Source organism: Halyomorpha halys, unplaced genomic scaffold (assembly GCF_000696795.3).
Source record: "Halyomorpha halys isolate HHAL.00 unplaced genomic scaffold, Hhal_1.1 Scaffold203.1, whole genome shotgun sequence".
NCBI classification, from domain to species: domain Eukaryota; kingdom Metazoa; phylum Arthropoda; class Insecta; order Hemiptera; family Pentatomidae; genus Halyomorpha; species Halyomorpha halys.
The window spans coordinates 551,426-567,294 of NW_027108332.1; the positions used below are offsets into that span (position 1 = coordinate 551,426).

Below are 15,869 nucleotides of genomic sequence, written 5' to 3' on the forward strand. Positions count from 1 at the left end.
AAAATAGTCTATTGTGGGACACGAAGTAGCATATGTTCATTTGCTAACTAGCGCATGCGCACACTCCCATACTAATCTACGGTCAACAATTTACACCTCGTTTTAATTTATGGATTCCAGTAGATCATGGTGTAAATATGACACTCACTGGGAAAGAAACTACAGAAGGAAACCATGTTCTCTCTATAAAGAGTGCCGTAACAGCAAACACCGCCATCGCGAACACTAACTGTTAAACTAACATGTACCAAGCTGTTTCATTGGTTGAAGAAATTACCACAATCATTCTAAGCTCTGGTCTACTAGTAATCTATATAAGCAAAATTAATTTGAATATTTTTATATATTTACCTTGTTTTTTTATTAAAATATAAAAGTAAATATATAAAATATATAAATCATTTTTACATAGACATCTTTGTAGAATGTAAATATTATAAAACACGTGCTTATGAGTTACACCAAAGCATAAATCACTATCTGTCGATAAAGAAAGGAACGACGGAGTGGAGTGATCGTCAATGCGGTCTTGAAACCGTCTTCACTCCAGTCAATACAATTTAAGCATACCAGCCAATCCATCATTAAATTTGGAATAATCAAAACTGGCCAACTTTAAACGACATGCAGAGTTAAAAGGTGACCCACCTGAAAAGAATACATAGTTTCCAAGGGCTTTATTTGACATTAGCAAAGCTTTCAGAGTTTCTCCACTAATTATTTCAACACCAATCCTTCCATAATAAACTTCCCAACCACCCAAACCAACTCGTTTCTAGCCTGGCTTCTCCTTCACTACCTAATAATCCTCCTAGGCGTCTGAAAAGAAGATGGCCTCGAGATCTCCTTTAGAAATCTTTTTGGAGTTCTATCAATGGGTAGATTCTCCACATGTTTGTATCATGTCATAATATCACTTACAGCAAATTTACTTGATGTGTATATATGTATACAGTTGTGAATAACAATAAATAAATTATTAAAATTAAAACAATACTTTCAACAGTCATTTTTCTAAACTATAGCGCCAATTTTTTTTTTTTTTTTTTTGTATTAACACAGAAGTCGCCCTAGGATGATTCTTGGAACTCTTATTATATTATACCCGCAATTTGGTTTGTCGGTATGTTACAAATAATTCCACAATTATAAATCTTGTCAGATTTATTTTGTCAAAGGGTTTTTCTTCATCAAAATGTCGAAAAAAATTCTTGCATTTTTATTAATTTTGCCTAGTATAGATAGTACAAGGCTAATAGTTGGTGTTGTCAAATAAAATGGAAGGTCTTTAAAAATATAAAGAAAATGTCGGAGCAGCTTGGTTATTAATAACACCACTTTAGAAAGACAAAATCCCCCTTAATTTATTTTCTTTCATTTAAAAAACTAGTGATTTGAAATTTTAAAAAATATATCCTAATGGATACCTCGCCCACAGTTTTTTTTATGAAACTACCAGGGTAGATTTTTTTAGGATTTGGGACCTAAGTTACAAGTCACCCCACGATGATCCTCGGAGCTCGCAATTACCATCCGCAAGTTTTGATAAAAACCACTTTATTAGCCAAAAGAAAGAATCACTGAAAAGTTTTATAACTAAAAGGTTTGGAAAAACAAATTCAAGAAAAAAAACTCCTTTAGAAGCTCTTCGGGGTGATGACCAAATGTTTCTATGACAAATATAAGCATGAATGAGCTAAATGTTTAATTAGTGTTGAATTATTTGGTCTCTGTCGTTGTAACGTCCATTTTCAATGAAAAATAAATTTTCACTACGTAGAAACTCTATATAAATAACAATCGGAAAGTGATAAGTTGCGAAACTTATCAAACAAGAAAGTGGGAATCAGCTACACTTCGATAAAACATTTATTTATTGTATTATTTTAAAGAATAGCCATACATAAAATAGTCATCGTTTGCGTCTTCCCAACCAATAGCAACATCCTATATCCAGAAATTCTAATTTTTTTAGTTTACTTTTTTCACCAAAATTAGCGAATTTGTCCACTGTGCGCAGTCTGAATCTAAATGTCCTAATCCTTTGTATTTGAATCAACCTAGAATTAACAAGTTAATATTTATTTATACTTAATTATAATTTTTTTTTTTGCTTTGCTTAAATAGTTTATTTTATTTTATTGTTTCACATGACGATTAAATTTTTAAAAAATAATAAAATAACCGTTATCGTAAAACTCTTCGAATCGATAAAATAACCTAAAACCGTCCGACTGCCGATCGTAAAAATACTTCCTGAATGATGGTGACCCAGCAGTAGGGAGATGACGTCATAACTTGACTGCCGAGAAGATCTAACGAAATATTTCTTCGATTGATATAGTGAATGCTTTCCAAGATTCAATATCGAAAAGCTTTTATAACGTTTTGAAATTTAATAGGTGTAGTATTATTTCTAATTATCAAAAGCATCTTTTTATTTACAGTTTTTGAAATTCAGAAATTGATTGATCTTTTTATTCTATTTCCCCCCTCGTAACTTTTTATATATATATATATATTACGAGTACATCATGAATATAAGAAACAAAATCTAAAAACTTTAGACCTAGGATAGCGCTCTTTGCACATTTTCCGGGATTTCCAAAACAACACTGCAATTTAAAAAACAAATTCTAAAGAATAACTCACGTTTACATCCCATATGAACCAATACCACAAAAAGCTATCAATCAGCTGATGTTGAGCATTAATATGTGATTTATTGACCAATAAAATCTTGTTATTGAATTTATAGCACCTAGCAAAATGAGTGGGTATCAATTAAATAAAATCTCGAGTTCGCTACCATGTATTTTACAGTACTTTAAATCATAATGTTAAAAGTGAGAGGAGTTGGCGGCCACGGTGAGCTGTAAAAAACAAAACAAAAATACAAACAGTAACGGTTAAATGTAATGGCAGTCACTCCCAAGCCGCTATGACGGGCAGTACAGCTAAAATTTACCTTCATGAAGGGTTTCGAAATAACTGTACACTTTTATTTTAAAAAAGTTCTTGTTCTAATTTATTTTTCTGATTGAGTTTATTTTAAACAGTTTATGTAAGAATATTTTTCGTTCATTATTTATTTATAACATTTATACGTATAAAAATTTATTATAAAGTTCTTACGAAGAATAATTTTTATATTAAATTTCCTTTCGATAACTTCATTGTTTTTATAGTAGATACTTTATAGTAATCTCTCCCAAGACCTTTTTGGCTAGAACCTTTTATATAAATTGTATTCCGTAAAAGTCTCTTTGGAGTACTTTTTAACGGTAACTTTAACAATAAATATTTAATTATAAAAGTGTTATTTATACTTATGTTTTTTCTTTGTTTATCTGTCTGATCTCAGAATTACATCTGTAATAATTAAAAGATAGTTAATTAATTTTTAATAATACTAAAGTTCCCGGATTTGCACAAGTTAGTAAAAACGTATTTGCGGGTACTTATATTTAAAATGTTTTATTTGTAACTTTTGTTATCAGGACCTTTATAGAACAATCTTGGCGAGAGCTTATATCAACAGTTATCAAAGTTCCTCTAATATAAGTTCCTAAGAATCTTTTAATTAAAAAGTTATTTCGATAAAAGTTCTTATGAAATATTTTGTAAAAGTTTAGTAACTGTTTCGAACCTTCCTTAAAAGGCCCCAACATGGTAGGTTGGAATGACGGCAAAATGGATGGATGCTCACATCGTGCGTTTCACTTTATGCTTGCTGACAGATACCAAAATAATGGCCAAACAATCTTTATGTTTACTACGAATCTAAAGATACATTACGTAAGAGTCTTACTTTTCGGTATTTCACACAGAAGTAAGCCTCAGTCGGCCTGATAGATTAAATGCTTTTGAGTTATGAACTAGACTGGTTCCTCTGAAATGTTCAGAGCAGTGCAGTAAGGGATAAGATCACAATAGTCTGTCACAAATCCGATGCAGCATAAAAAAGTGCAGTGCTTGAAGAGGACACAGTAGGGGTATTCATGGTCTTTAGTTTATCATGTTAAATAAAAAAAGTTATGTTAAATGGAGAAATATTCCCTTCTTTCAACATAACGTTAAAATGATATAACATGTAACATGATTGAGAGTCTGTTAAAAAGAGAATGACGTCATACACCCGACCAGCTAAGCTACCATCCATTTTGTCTGATGTCGTTAGGTAACTTGCTCGTGGTTTGTACTTTGATTGTGTTATTATTGCTTTGGACATCCTTAAACCTAATAACGCAATGGATAACATTAATAATGATATAATGAAAAAAAAAGTAGGAGAGGAAACAAGGAGCAATTGAGGTAGAAAATAGATGAGGTGACGAAGTTTAAAAGATTTTATTATCTCGGAAAGATTAAAAGGCTACAAAAAAAGTTGCCTAGAAAATCCGCTCTGCAGCTTCTCTGCATTTAACATGTGACATGGACTTTAAATTAGGCAGCTCACAATCCTATAATTACAACATTTACCATGTTAAAACGTTTTACGTTTAAGAAAACACCATGAATACCCCTAGTATATATCTTTAGCCGTGAAACTACCTATTGGTATCTTGTATACCAGAAGTTCTTGGGGCCATCTTCTATTTAGGCGCATTTAGATTGGAACAATTGGATTCCATACTTTAAATCCATAAATAATATTTTTCCTAATAAAAATTATAATGCTTAATAATTGTGGGAGTGGGTAGCGCATTGGTTCGAATCCGGCTGTGGCAGTATAATAATATTTATTTTCAGTTCAAGTGTAGCCGTGAGTCAGCACTGTGGGTTCGGAAGTCCTCCGGGGTTCACCCAGCCTCATAAAATGGGTACCCTTAATTGGTTAAAAATCTGGTGGTCAAGCGTAATTCTGACCAAATCACCTCCATGCACAAACGTTAGTTTAGTAACAGTACTTCCTTACAAAGTACTGCACTCCGAACCATTCATGCAGTACAGATTTAATTTTAAGATTAATGTTTTCAAATTAATTGTTTTGTTTATTTTTTAAAAAAGTAAATAAATAAACAAACCTCTTTTTATAATATTTGTGTGTAAAACTAAATATTTCAAATTTCACAATACATCATTTATTCAGCAAAATATTTAACAAAACAATTTATAAATATATTTTATATAATCCTATTTTTGTCACAGCAGATTGAGAACATCCAAAATTTATAGAAATAGAGTTGTCCAATCTTTAGAATCATGTAACGAAACCAGTGACTACCTCAGCTATTTTTAGAGCGATGCAAAATAGCTCCAACCCTAAAAAAAAAAAATCAGTGGTCATATACCACACAATATTGTATCGAAAATTTAAACTGGAACCGTACTTCCCAATCGTCTTATAACCGAAGAATATCCAAAATATGGTCCACTGCCAAATGTGGAGGCTCAGAATTTAAAATTAAAATCAAATAATTTTATACTGACACATTCCCATTACCTAACATTGGATACCAATAATGGAACATAAAATGTTATGTCAAGTATTGCAGAGTGGTATTATCAAAAATGTTAATGAAAACGGATTCAATTAATTCATATACTACAGCTTATACACATTTTATAAATTCAGAAATAAAAAAGCAAATTAAATCGTAAAACCATTTTTAAAAAAAAAGGTTAGTTATTGAGGACCATTGAATAAACAATGCAATTAATGGTGTATATGATTATGGAGTAAAACAAACGCGAGAACAACGTGGAGTACACGTGGGTTCATGTATTGCATTAAAATTTATTTATTTGATTCATTTTATATTTAAATTAATTTTTAAAAAAATAATTGATAATGTTGACAAAACAACGAACGCGTTGAAACTGACTTAACATTTCGATGATAAAAATATAAATTTATTTAAATCGTTTTTTTAGTTTTGATTGTTCATTAACTAATTAAAGTTGATTGTTTCCATAGGATATAACTTAAATTTAAAAAAATTTCAAAGATTCAATTTAAACCAAATCTTATTACAACTATTTCCTCCTTGGTTTACTAGTTATTTTAACATTAGAAGTCCCGAGAGAATTTAAGATATTCTCAAAATACTTTTAAAAAAATTGATATTAAAAATCAACATTATTTCAATAAAGATGAATAACTTCAACAATTTATTTCTCTAAACATTTCATTTTTTTAAACGTTTTTTATTTATATTTAATGAATATTTTATTCAATAATTATAGTTGTACTTTTACCTAAATGAATTATCCAATGGTTTATGGTTAGCTAATTATTTATAAATTGTTTAGTTTATTAACCTACAAATCTCGAATGTTCAACCTTATATAGATATTTTAATGAAACAAAATTGAAAAAATACGGGTTACAGGAAAAGACGTTTAGCAAACATTATATATGGATTGGGAGAAGAAAATTTAAAAAATGTAAATCTCCTTATTCGGTATGATAAAGTTTTACGCAACATGGAACGATTAGGCATAAAATATGGAACATATAATTTTTCGATATAATTTCCAACTTTTATTAATTTTAATTCGGTTTTGCAGGATCTAAAACTCTCATCGTAAGTTAGTTAATTCACTTTGTCCATTAAATATCTCAACATCTGTTCATACCTGCCTGGCAGATTATTCTGGATCAATGTAGATTCCGGATATCCACCAAGGCATAGATTACAAATCCTTCATCAGAACATTGGCGTACTTCTAGGTTATGCCACCCCTCATACTGTATCTTTACGATATATAACTACACAATCCAAAATACATATGCTGATGAATTACCTGCAAAATAAATATAATAAGATGGTCAGGGTTGCGGTCAACAAAAGAACAAATAGTTTATAACTATTTTGATGTCCATTAAATTACATTAAAATTAGGACATTAAAATACTTAAAAACTATTTGTTCTTTTTTTGACCGCAACCCTGACCATCTACTTATATTTAAATTTTTACGTTCGACTACATATACATATACCTGCAAAATGCTTACTTAACTTAATGAATTCTCAATTTTTGTACATATGATTAGTTTCAAATATATTATGACTCGTTATATCATTGAAATTCAGTCGGAAATTCTTTATAAATTCTACTTTTTATTTTTTTAAATTTCAATGATAAGTTTATAGCAAAAAAAATAAATACCCTCCAACCTTTTTTTTTTGCGGATAAAAGGAGGCTAAAAAAATTAATCCATCCCGGCCCCAAATGATCTGGGTACCCCAATGACTTAAGATGCTTTTTGGGACTCTTCCATCTTACCAGACTATATAAATCAAGGATATTACACATTGTTTCCTCTCTTTTTGTGCAATCCACATAATCCTCATCTGCACTGGAATGCGAATTTCCCTTCTGATATACATCCTTGAAAATGAATAGTAGTTATACCAATATACGGTCAAAATGAAAACAAAAAAATTCAACTTTTTTTCTAAAAGATCAAACTTCTTCTACGTTTGAGTCTATCCCTAAAAATCTCCTTAACATTATTGACTCAATATAGAATTTCGTCAATATATTGACCTCTGAGGCGTAGATTGTAGCAATAATATTGAAACGTGTCATATCTAAGCCTCATTCAATAATATTGACCGAATAAGACGGGTTTTACAGGGTCTATATTGAATTTCGTTGACATATATTGATCGTCTGAAGGGTATAATGTAACAATAATATTGAAGCACATGATGTAAACACTGTATAAAATGTGATAAATAATTTAACAATAAAGGGGGGGCTTTAGATGCTTACCAGTTGGTTTGGTGCTAAAACCCTCTTTACTGATTCGATTTGAATCTTATATAATAATAATATGAATAATAACAAAACGTTATTTAAAAATTTACAGTAACAAAATTATTATTTTACATGATTACGGACGCCCAACCTTAAAATCAAACAATATTTGGTTACATGTAAATAAAATTTTATTCAATTTATACATTTTTCAAACTATTGACTGATTAGGTACGTGTATCATACAACATTCACTTCCTTCCTGGAAGGCGAAAATTTCAAACAATAAATCTTTATTTTTCTATTCCTGTAAAAATCCGTACTTAAGAGTTTCTGGAATCGGGAATAACAAATATCAGCTTTGCTCCTGCCAAAAAAACAACAATTTAACAAAATTTAATAAAGCTATGTACATATGATTGCGATCGGTCTTCCGATCTCCTGATCGAACACGCTCGGCTGCCTTCGATTTTCCTGTCACTATTTTGCCATCTTCTCCTTTATTTAATTATTCATAGTTTATATTTGTTATTATATTGTAGCTAACGGTGGAAAATAGTTAATTCTTATAAATAAACTAAATTAAAGGTACTTTAGAGGAAACTGTTTTGAAAATTCGGCATTTAACCCCCGTTAAATTATAGCAATGAGGCATAAGACCCTGCTGATACTAAAGTCACTTAATTGGACAATGATATACCTAGCTTAATCAAAATCTTTTTGATTAAATCGAAAAAAACGAGAAAAATCGATTCTAAAAAATGATAATTTATGAACCGGCCAGTCGATTTGATCGAAAAAAATGTTCAGTTCCATACGATATTTCCCTGGGATGTTCACACACACACACACACAGACCATTTCGAGAGACTTGTATATTTCGTCTCAGGGGACCACAATATGACCTCATCCGTCGAAAACTCGAATTCAAAATTTTGTAGGATCGCAATATTTCTCCTTACTATATATTCCATATATAAGAAAGTGAAAGTAAAAACTCAGACAAATAACATACACAAAAGATGAAATAAATACACAAGCAATATTAGGTTAGCAAAACCTGTTTTCCTCATTATATTTGTTGTAGACATTATATTTGTTGCGGTCTTACAAATATGCATCTTACAGCCGTCTTAATTCTCCAGTCGTCTAATCTTTCATGGAGCTTTTTTTTTTTCGAAAACCTTAGGGTCAGATTCTTCCCTTAGCATAACTGGTAACACTACGCATCCGTAAATAACAGTAGGATGTTTATGTTAGTAAATTCCTAGTTTGCGTTGTCTGGAAAGAAGACGTGGACTGAGCATTTCCAGCCTTTGACCTTGATTTTATTTCGTCCTGAATTTGGTTCCTTTAAGATATTTTAGAACCGAGATAGATCATATCGATATCCACGAAATCACTACTTTCTATTTAACTATATTTATTTATTCGTATTCTTTTGTATAACTACATAATTGTTCCCCCATCTCATTTGTATTTAATTTTATAGTTTTCCTATCTTCACCCTGCTAGATAAAATCATCAACATAGCAAAAAAAAAAAAAAAAAAAAAAAGAAATGAATTTTATAGCACACATTTTTTTTTTCTTTTTGTTAGAAAGAATTTATTTATTATCACGTACATACTCAAATTTAAAAAAAAAATAGGAATAAAAATAAATAAATAAATGAAAAACAATTACATAAAAATAAATAAAACCTCTCTCAAAATATATATAAACTGAGTTGTACAAAATTAAATATTTTTGCGGTTCACATCTCCTTGCTAATAATTTATGGCTAGTGAAGAGTTCAGCCAGTTTCATTATATGGATTTAATATTTTTTATAGATATCATATATGTGATTTATTTATTGGTAATAAGTTAAATAAAACTGGAAAGAAGGATTCTTCCTGTGTTTTAACCTAACGAAATCAAAAATGTCTCAGATAAAAGTTACTATAAAAGTTAAGTTAGAATGAGATTCGAGTTGATAGGTTTAAATATTTCAGATATGTTGAACTACGTTATTCAGCATAGTTCAACTATGCTGTGATTAATTAGTTGTTTTATTAAAATATAAAACTACTGGGTGCCAACAGTTTAATAGCCAAATTTAAAGCTGTTTAAAATCAAAATAAAATGGGTAAAGAACACGTTTTTATAGTGCACTGTTTTATTAGAATAACTGTAACATTACGATTCACAAAGTTATAAACAAGTTAAAAAAAAATACAAGAAAAGTGAATAACCTTTGAGAGAAACTCTATAGAATTTAATTACATCATACTTTGAAGGTCAATGGTAGTAAACCAAATATAATTTTTAGTAACATTTTTATTGGATTTTGTATAGCGGTCTATAACTCCCTTACCCTGGGAGCCATATCGGATGAGACTAACTGGACCCCTTCAAGATCTAACAGCTTCTGTCAATATTACCAAGATTTTCGATTTCCGGTAAAGTATCCATCATCCACTACGCATAGGGTTGCATAACGAAAAATTATAAAATTAAAATATGTTGAATAGATAGAAGCTGATGCAATTTATCCGTCTAAAAGCGAAAGCTTTTTCTTCTAAACCTTAATTGCTTTGAGAAAATTTCTAAGCCATCAGGAAAAATAATCTAAAAAACTTTATAAAACATAATCCGAGATATATTAATATTGAAACTTAATTTTTTCATGTAGTTATGACATACAAAAACAAAATATTTAAAACTTGACTATTCTGATCTTTAAAAGCACAATAATAACCGCATTTACCTATTTTACATTGCTTAAAAATTGCAGAATTTTATTTAAAAACCGGATAAACAAAATTTTAAAACAACTAAGGACCCTTCTGAATCCCTATAGACTTACATTAAACTTCAATCTCTTTAATAATAATATTAATAAATAAATAGTACACAGATGAATAATATAAATAATTTAAAATGAGAAATGAATTTGTAAACATAGAAATGAGGAATTTTATAACTCTTCATAATGCTTGATTTTAAATAAGGGACTTACCCCTTACATTGAGGTTGATACTAAGACAGCTGTAACTGTGGTTCATTGATCAACGTCTTAGTGTATATTGTTCAAAAATTACTATGAGTTAATTATCACTTTAAATTATTTCATACTACTCCATTATGCTAGTCTTGAAAATATATAAAAAATATTGAAAATTGTTGAAATTACCAGCTATCTATTTTTTTATGTGAAACGTATACATTTTAAAAATAAGACGGGTTGCTGGCAGATTTAATTTAGTACAAGGAAATCAAACTGAAGAAGAGATTAGTCAAGGTGTTAAAATATAATAATTAATTTAGGGTGAAATTAAATAAAGCAAAGCTTTTAAATTGATCACAATGTTTAATATCATATCACGTTTATAGAAGAATTTAATTTTATAGCTCTTACAGTACACTTGCAATCGTTTAGACCAGCTAGGGAAATATCTGTCAATTTAAAAAATTCTTTTTCGTTTCCTCTGATCTTATATACGGTTAGTATGATTAGAAAAGAATGAACAAACTAAAAGAAAGAAATAGAACTTGACTAACTTTTATCAAGCACCAACTTAATCATGTTTCTATTTATGACGACTTGTGTTGATGAGTTGAGTGTACAAGTTAAAATTAGCAATATTTTAATATATATATAGATAAAGATTTGGAATTTCGATTCCTGTATCGATAAAGACATCTATGAAGGGAATCTCGGATGAGATTTAATTCATAATAAATAGCCCCTTGATTTGCCAGGAAGGTAAAATGTATTGATAACCTTTGAAGCAACCTATCGATATCGGCTTTTTTCAAAATATGTAATTTTTTATTTGCTCAGAGATGTGATAAGCAGGTAAATAAATGACATTTCTGCATCACTCCAAGGAAAATATCGCAATTCCTACCGTTGAGAGGCCAACTTGAAATAATTGGTCCGTTGCAAATCAAATGGGTACCTTCATATTTTGCAACAAGAAGGGGCGTGTGTGTGTATGTTTATGCATATATCTGTGTGTTTGTATATACGTTTGTGTCGTGTGAGAGTGTGTGTATGATGAATGACTCCGGGCATATCAGATATCGAGGAGACTCATCACGCTCCATCTGTCTATGTAAGATCGAAAATTTAGCAGTCCTAGGAAACGCCGATGGTTAGTATGGTGAGTATAGTAGTGGATGGTGTGTACTCACCATGCCTGGCAGTCGGGCTAGGCTGGTCCCATGCTGGTTCGGCCGTCGGCTCCCAACAACTGTTCTGCTTGCGGACAAGAATAGCTCAGAGCTCTAGCCAAAATAACCTCCCTACTCCGTCACCTTAACAATGTCGGGAGCCACTCCTCACACCCGCCCTATATAATTATAAACAAATATTTTTCTTCAAAAAACTTTTCCCTCACTAAGGAGCTTGAGGCGAAGGTGTAGAGCTCTGTTGTATGGAGCATGGACAGCAATCGTCAACTAGTCCATAATTATAGAAAAAATATTTATATAGACAGATTTAAGAGTACGAATGAAACTTGAAAGGTCATATAAAATAATCTATATGGGAAGATTTCATCGAAAATGATAATACGTAAGGTTAGTGGTCACAAATGTTACCAAAGTTGTAACTAACTGATAAAAGTAATTGTGAAAACAAATAAAACACATAGAACTATGAATTTTTTTTTTTAATTTTTCCCTATTGGCAACACGTGTGAAATTTTTTTTCAAATATAATTATTTTTAATTTACCATTTAAAAATTTCAAGAACAGTAGCTATATCTTTAACTGTTACTCTTGATGATAGGTACCTACGGTATTTTTTTCATTTCTTGAAAACCAAAACGACTTAGTAAACAAATCTACATATCTACTATAAACTGTGTGCTAAATATAATTTTTTACGAGATCCCTTTATATAGTTAGTTGAAGTCTTCATAATTTTTAATTTTAAACCGCCAATTGCAATATACGAAAAATCCCTAAACAAGATATAAAACAAAGGAAGATCGTTCCATTGTCCAGTAAAGCCCGTAATATTCAGTTTTAAAGAGTTAAAGCCAATGGATGGCCGAGCGTGTTGAGTCGTAACCGCTTCTCGTGTCAAAAGTTCGAATTCAGCCTGGGCGACGGACCCTTGGAATCAACCTAGACTTTGGGAACCTAGCAAGCATAGGTTCGTAACGTGTAGGATGACCCGTCTTTCCTGCCCAAAACTGGAGGAAATGAAGACGTTAAACCCCAGAATAAAAAAAAATTAGACTGAAGAAGATGGTGTGAGATATATTATAGAAGTATATAACCAAATATAATTTCTTACAAATCATCATCATGCAAGAAGGAGACTAGATAAAACAGAAACAATATAAGATTTTTTTTATTTGTTTATTTATTGCTATTTACAACTGTACATTTAGTAAATTTGATCTCAGTTAAATTGGAGTGTATCAGGCGTGTAGAGAAACTACCCATTGGTAGCACTCTAATAACGTTTTACATTAGCAGGTCTCGTGGCTGTCTTCTTTTCAGGCGCCTCGGAGGATTGTCAGGAATGGAAGAGGAAGCAAGGTTAGAAACTAGTGGGTTTGGGTGGTAGGGGGTTTTATTGGAAGGAGTGATATCTGGTTCGGGCTAGATCGGTTACATATGGAATATTAAGGTCTTTATGTATGATTTTATTTGTTACAAAGTAAGGAGCATTGAGGATTTCACGAAGGATTTTGGATTGGAATGATTGGATACGAGAGGAATTCGTAGGTTTAGTAGAGCACCAAAGCTCAACTCCTTATGTCAAGATTGGCCTTATTATAGTCATGTAGATCAGTCACGTTTGTCCAGTAAGTGCTGTAATAGTCGAAATCAACGTGCAGTTTCCTGTCTTAAAAAAGATTTACAGTTCATTCTGGGAAACTGTGGTATAATTAGGAATGACAGCTAGCAAGCAAGAAGGTTTCTCGATAAGAAAATAGGTCTTATTTCTATAAAGATTTTAAACCCTTGGAGAAAGTAGTCATACATTAGAGGTTAGTTAAAGTATTCTTATTTGCACCTAAATATTTCCAATTACTGGATGAATAGAACTAAATAATTACGAGTAGAGTGAAATTGGACTGATGCTGATTTAAGTAACCAGGAGGTGGATGGTGATGCCCAACATACCTAGCATAACATATCTACCTAAGTTATCCCACAAATCCTCTATCGGATTCATATCTTGAGATCATGTGGGACTGTCCAAATTGGAATTTTCTTTTAGCTTCAAGTATTCGTTAACAATTTTAGCGATATGTGAGTGTACATTATCATGCATAAGTATTTCTCACAATTAAATAGTCCCAATGGGATCATAGCCCTGAGAGCACTTCCTCATTCAATATCCTTAAGCAGAGTCATGTTATCAACGAAAATCAGATGAGCGCAGAAATTCATTTCTCTCTAAACCGTAAACGATTGTCTTTTGAAAGGCTGAGTCTCGTGAAGAATCGTTCCTCTGGTTGCCTAATACTGCCTCCTCCGTCTGAATGAAACAAAACCAAGCGAAACTCACCTGTAAATAAAACTACTTAGCGTGCTACCAATGGGTAGTTTCTCTACACGCCTGTAACACTCCAATTTAACTTAGATCAGATTTACTAAATGTATTATAATGTACAGTTGTAAATACCAATAAATAAATATTAAAAAAAATAAATAAAACAACTCCCCGTTGTCGATCCGCAAATAATAGCCTTTCTCTAAAATTTTGATTTTCTAAGCTAATTTAAGTATTTCGGGTCATTTGAAGCCTGTCCGGAACCTTAGACAGAATTAAATGTCGATCTCTCAGTACTAAAAGTCATCTTTAAAACTACTAGTACAAGAGCGGGAAAGAAAAAAAGGCAGTTATCTTACCCCAATTTTTGATTAGTTTAATGAAAACTATGAATAATTATTAGACAAAATTGATGAGTATGCCAAATATAGGTAGGGGGAATAAAAAATGGCGGCTGTTTCAAAACCTTGAAAAACACTAATTTTTCATTCGGAGCTCTATATCTTAAAAACTATCAACAACACTAGAAAACCTAAGAGCACATTATTTAAAGAAGAGTAAATTTGGTGAAATATTAGCCTTAAAAGAGCTATTTACGTCCAATAGTACTCCTAGGAAGATAAACTTAATAAACTACTTTATAGTCTATTAAACTAGCTTTAATTTGATAGCTAATAGACATCAGTACGTCGAAAGGTTTTTGAGATATAGATTTCTCAAAATAAATTTACTTACTGATCTTTCAGTACATTATGTAAAACATTTTTATGAAATGTTGCTTTTTAAAAAGTTATAAATCGAGAACTATTGAACTAAATAGCTCTATTAGGGCTCATATTTTAAGAAATTTACTCTACTTTAAATGACGTTCCCTTAAGTTTTCTAGTGTTGTTGGTTTAGTACAAGAGCCCAAAAGGAGAAAAAAGGCAGTTATCTCACCCCAATTTTTGATTACTTTGATGAAAACTATGTATAATTACTAGTCAAAATTGATGAGTCTACCAAGTATAGGTAGGGGGAATAAAGAAGGCGGCTGTTTGAAAGCGATAAAAAAAATTTTAATTTTTAATTCGCAGTTCTATATCTTAAAAAGTAAGAACAACACAAGAAAATATAAGAGAACTTCATTTAAAGATGAGCAACTTTGCTAAAATATGAGCCCGAAAAGAGTTATTTACGTTAAATAGTTCTCGAGATATAGCTTTTTAAAAAGCAACATTTCATAAAAATGTTGTATGGGAAGTACTGAAAGATCGTGAGTTAGTGAATTTATTTTGAAAAATCCATATGTCAAAAACCATTTGACGTACAGATGTCTATTAGCACTCAAATTAAAGCTAGTTTAGTAAGCTATAAAGTAGTTCAGGATGTTTATCTTCGTAGGAGTAATAGTTTTCATGAAATTTGCTAATATAAATTGATTTATAGTTTTGAAATTTTGATTTGCCAAATTTATATTCATATGTGAACGTCATAAAAACTACTACCCCTATGAAGATAAGTATCATAAACTACTTTATAGTAAGTTAAATTTCCTTAATTTTGAGTGTTGGCAGACATATGTGCGTCTTAAGGACCTAGAGATATATTTTTTCAAAAATCCAACATTTTATACGAACAACTAGAAATTAACATTTTGTCAAATATCATAAAA

The 15,869-nt window shown here is 30.8% G+C and overlaps 2 protein-coding genes across 3 annotated transcripts in view; one reads left to right on the plus strand and one right to left on the minus strand.

Moving 5' to 3' along the window:
* NfI (Nuclear factor I) overlaps nucleotides 1-11,964 on the minus strand; it is a 351,941-nt gene extending 339,977 nt beyond the window's left edge. Inside the window, exon 1 of the mRNA XM_014418607.2 lies at nucleotides 11,892-11,964. Within this exon, the coding sequence (XP_014274093.1) occupies nucleotides 11,892-11,894 (3 nt within the window). The 5' untranslated portion in view covers nucleotides 11,895-11,964. The remainder of the gene's footprint in view (nucleotides 1-11,891) is intronic.
* The window catches only part of LOC106679439 (calcium/calmodulin-dependent protein kinase kinase 2), a 90,600-nt gene that overhangs the window by 28,447 nt on the left and 46,284 nt on the right, over nucleotides 1-15,869 (plus strand). The window lies entirely within an intron of this gene.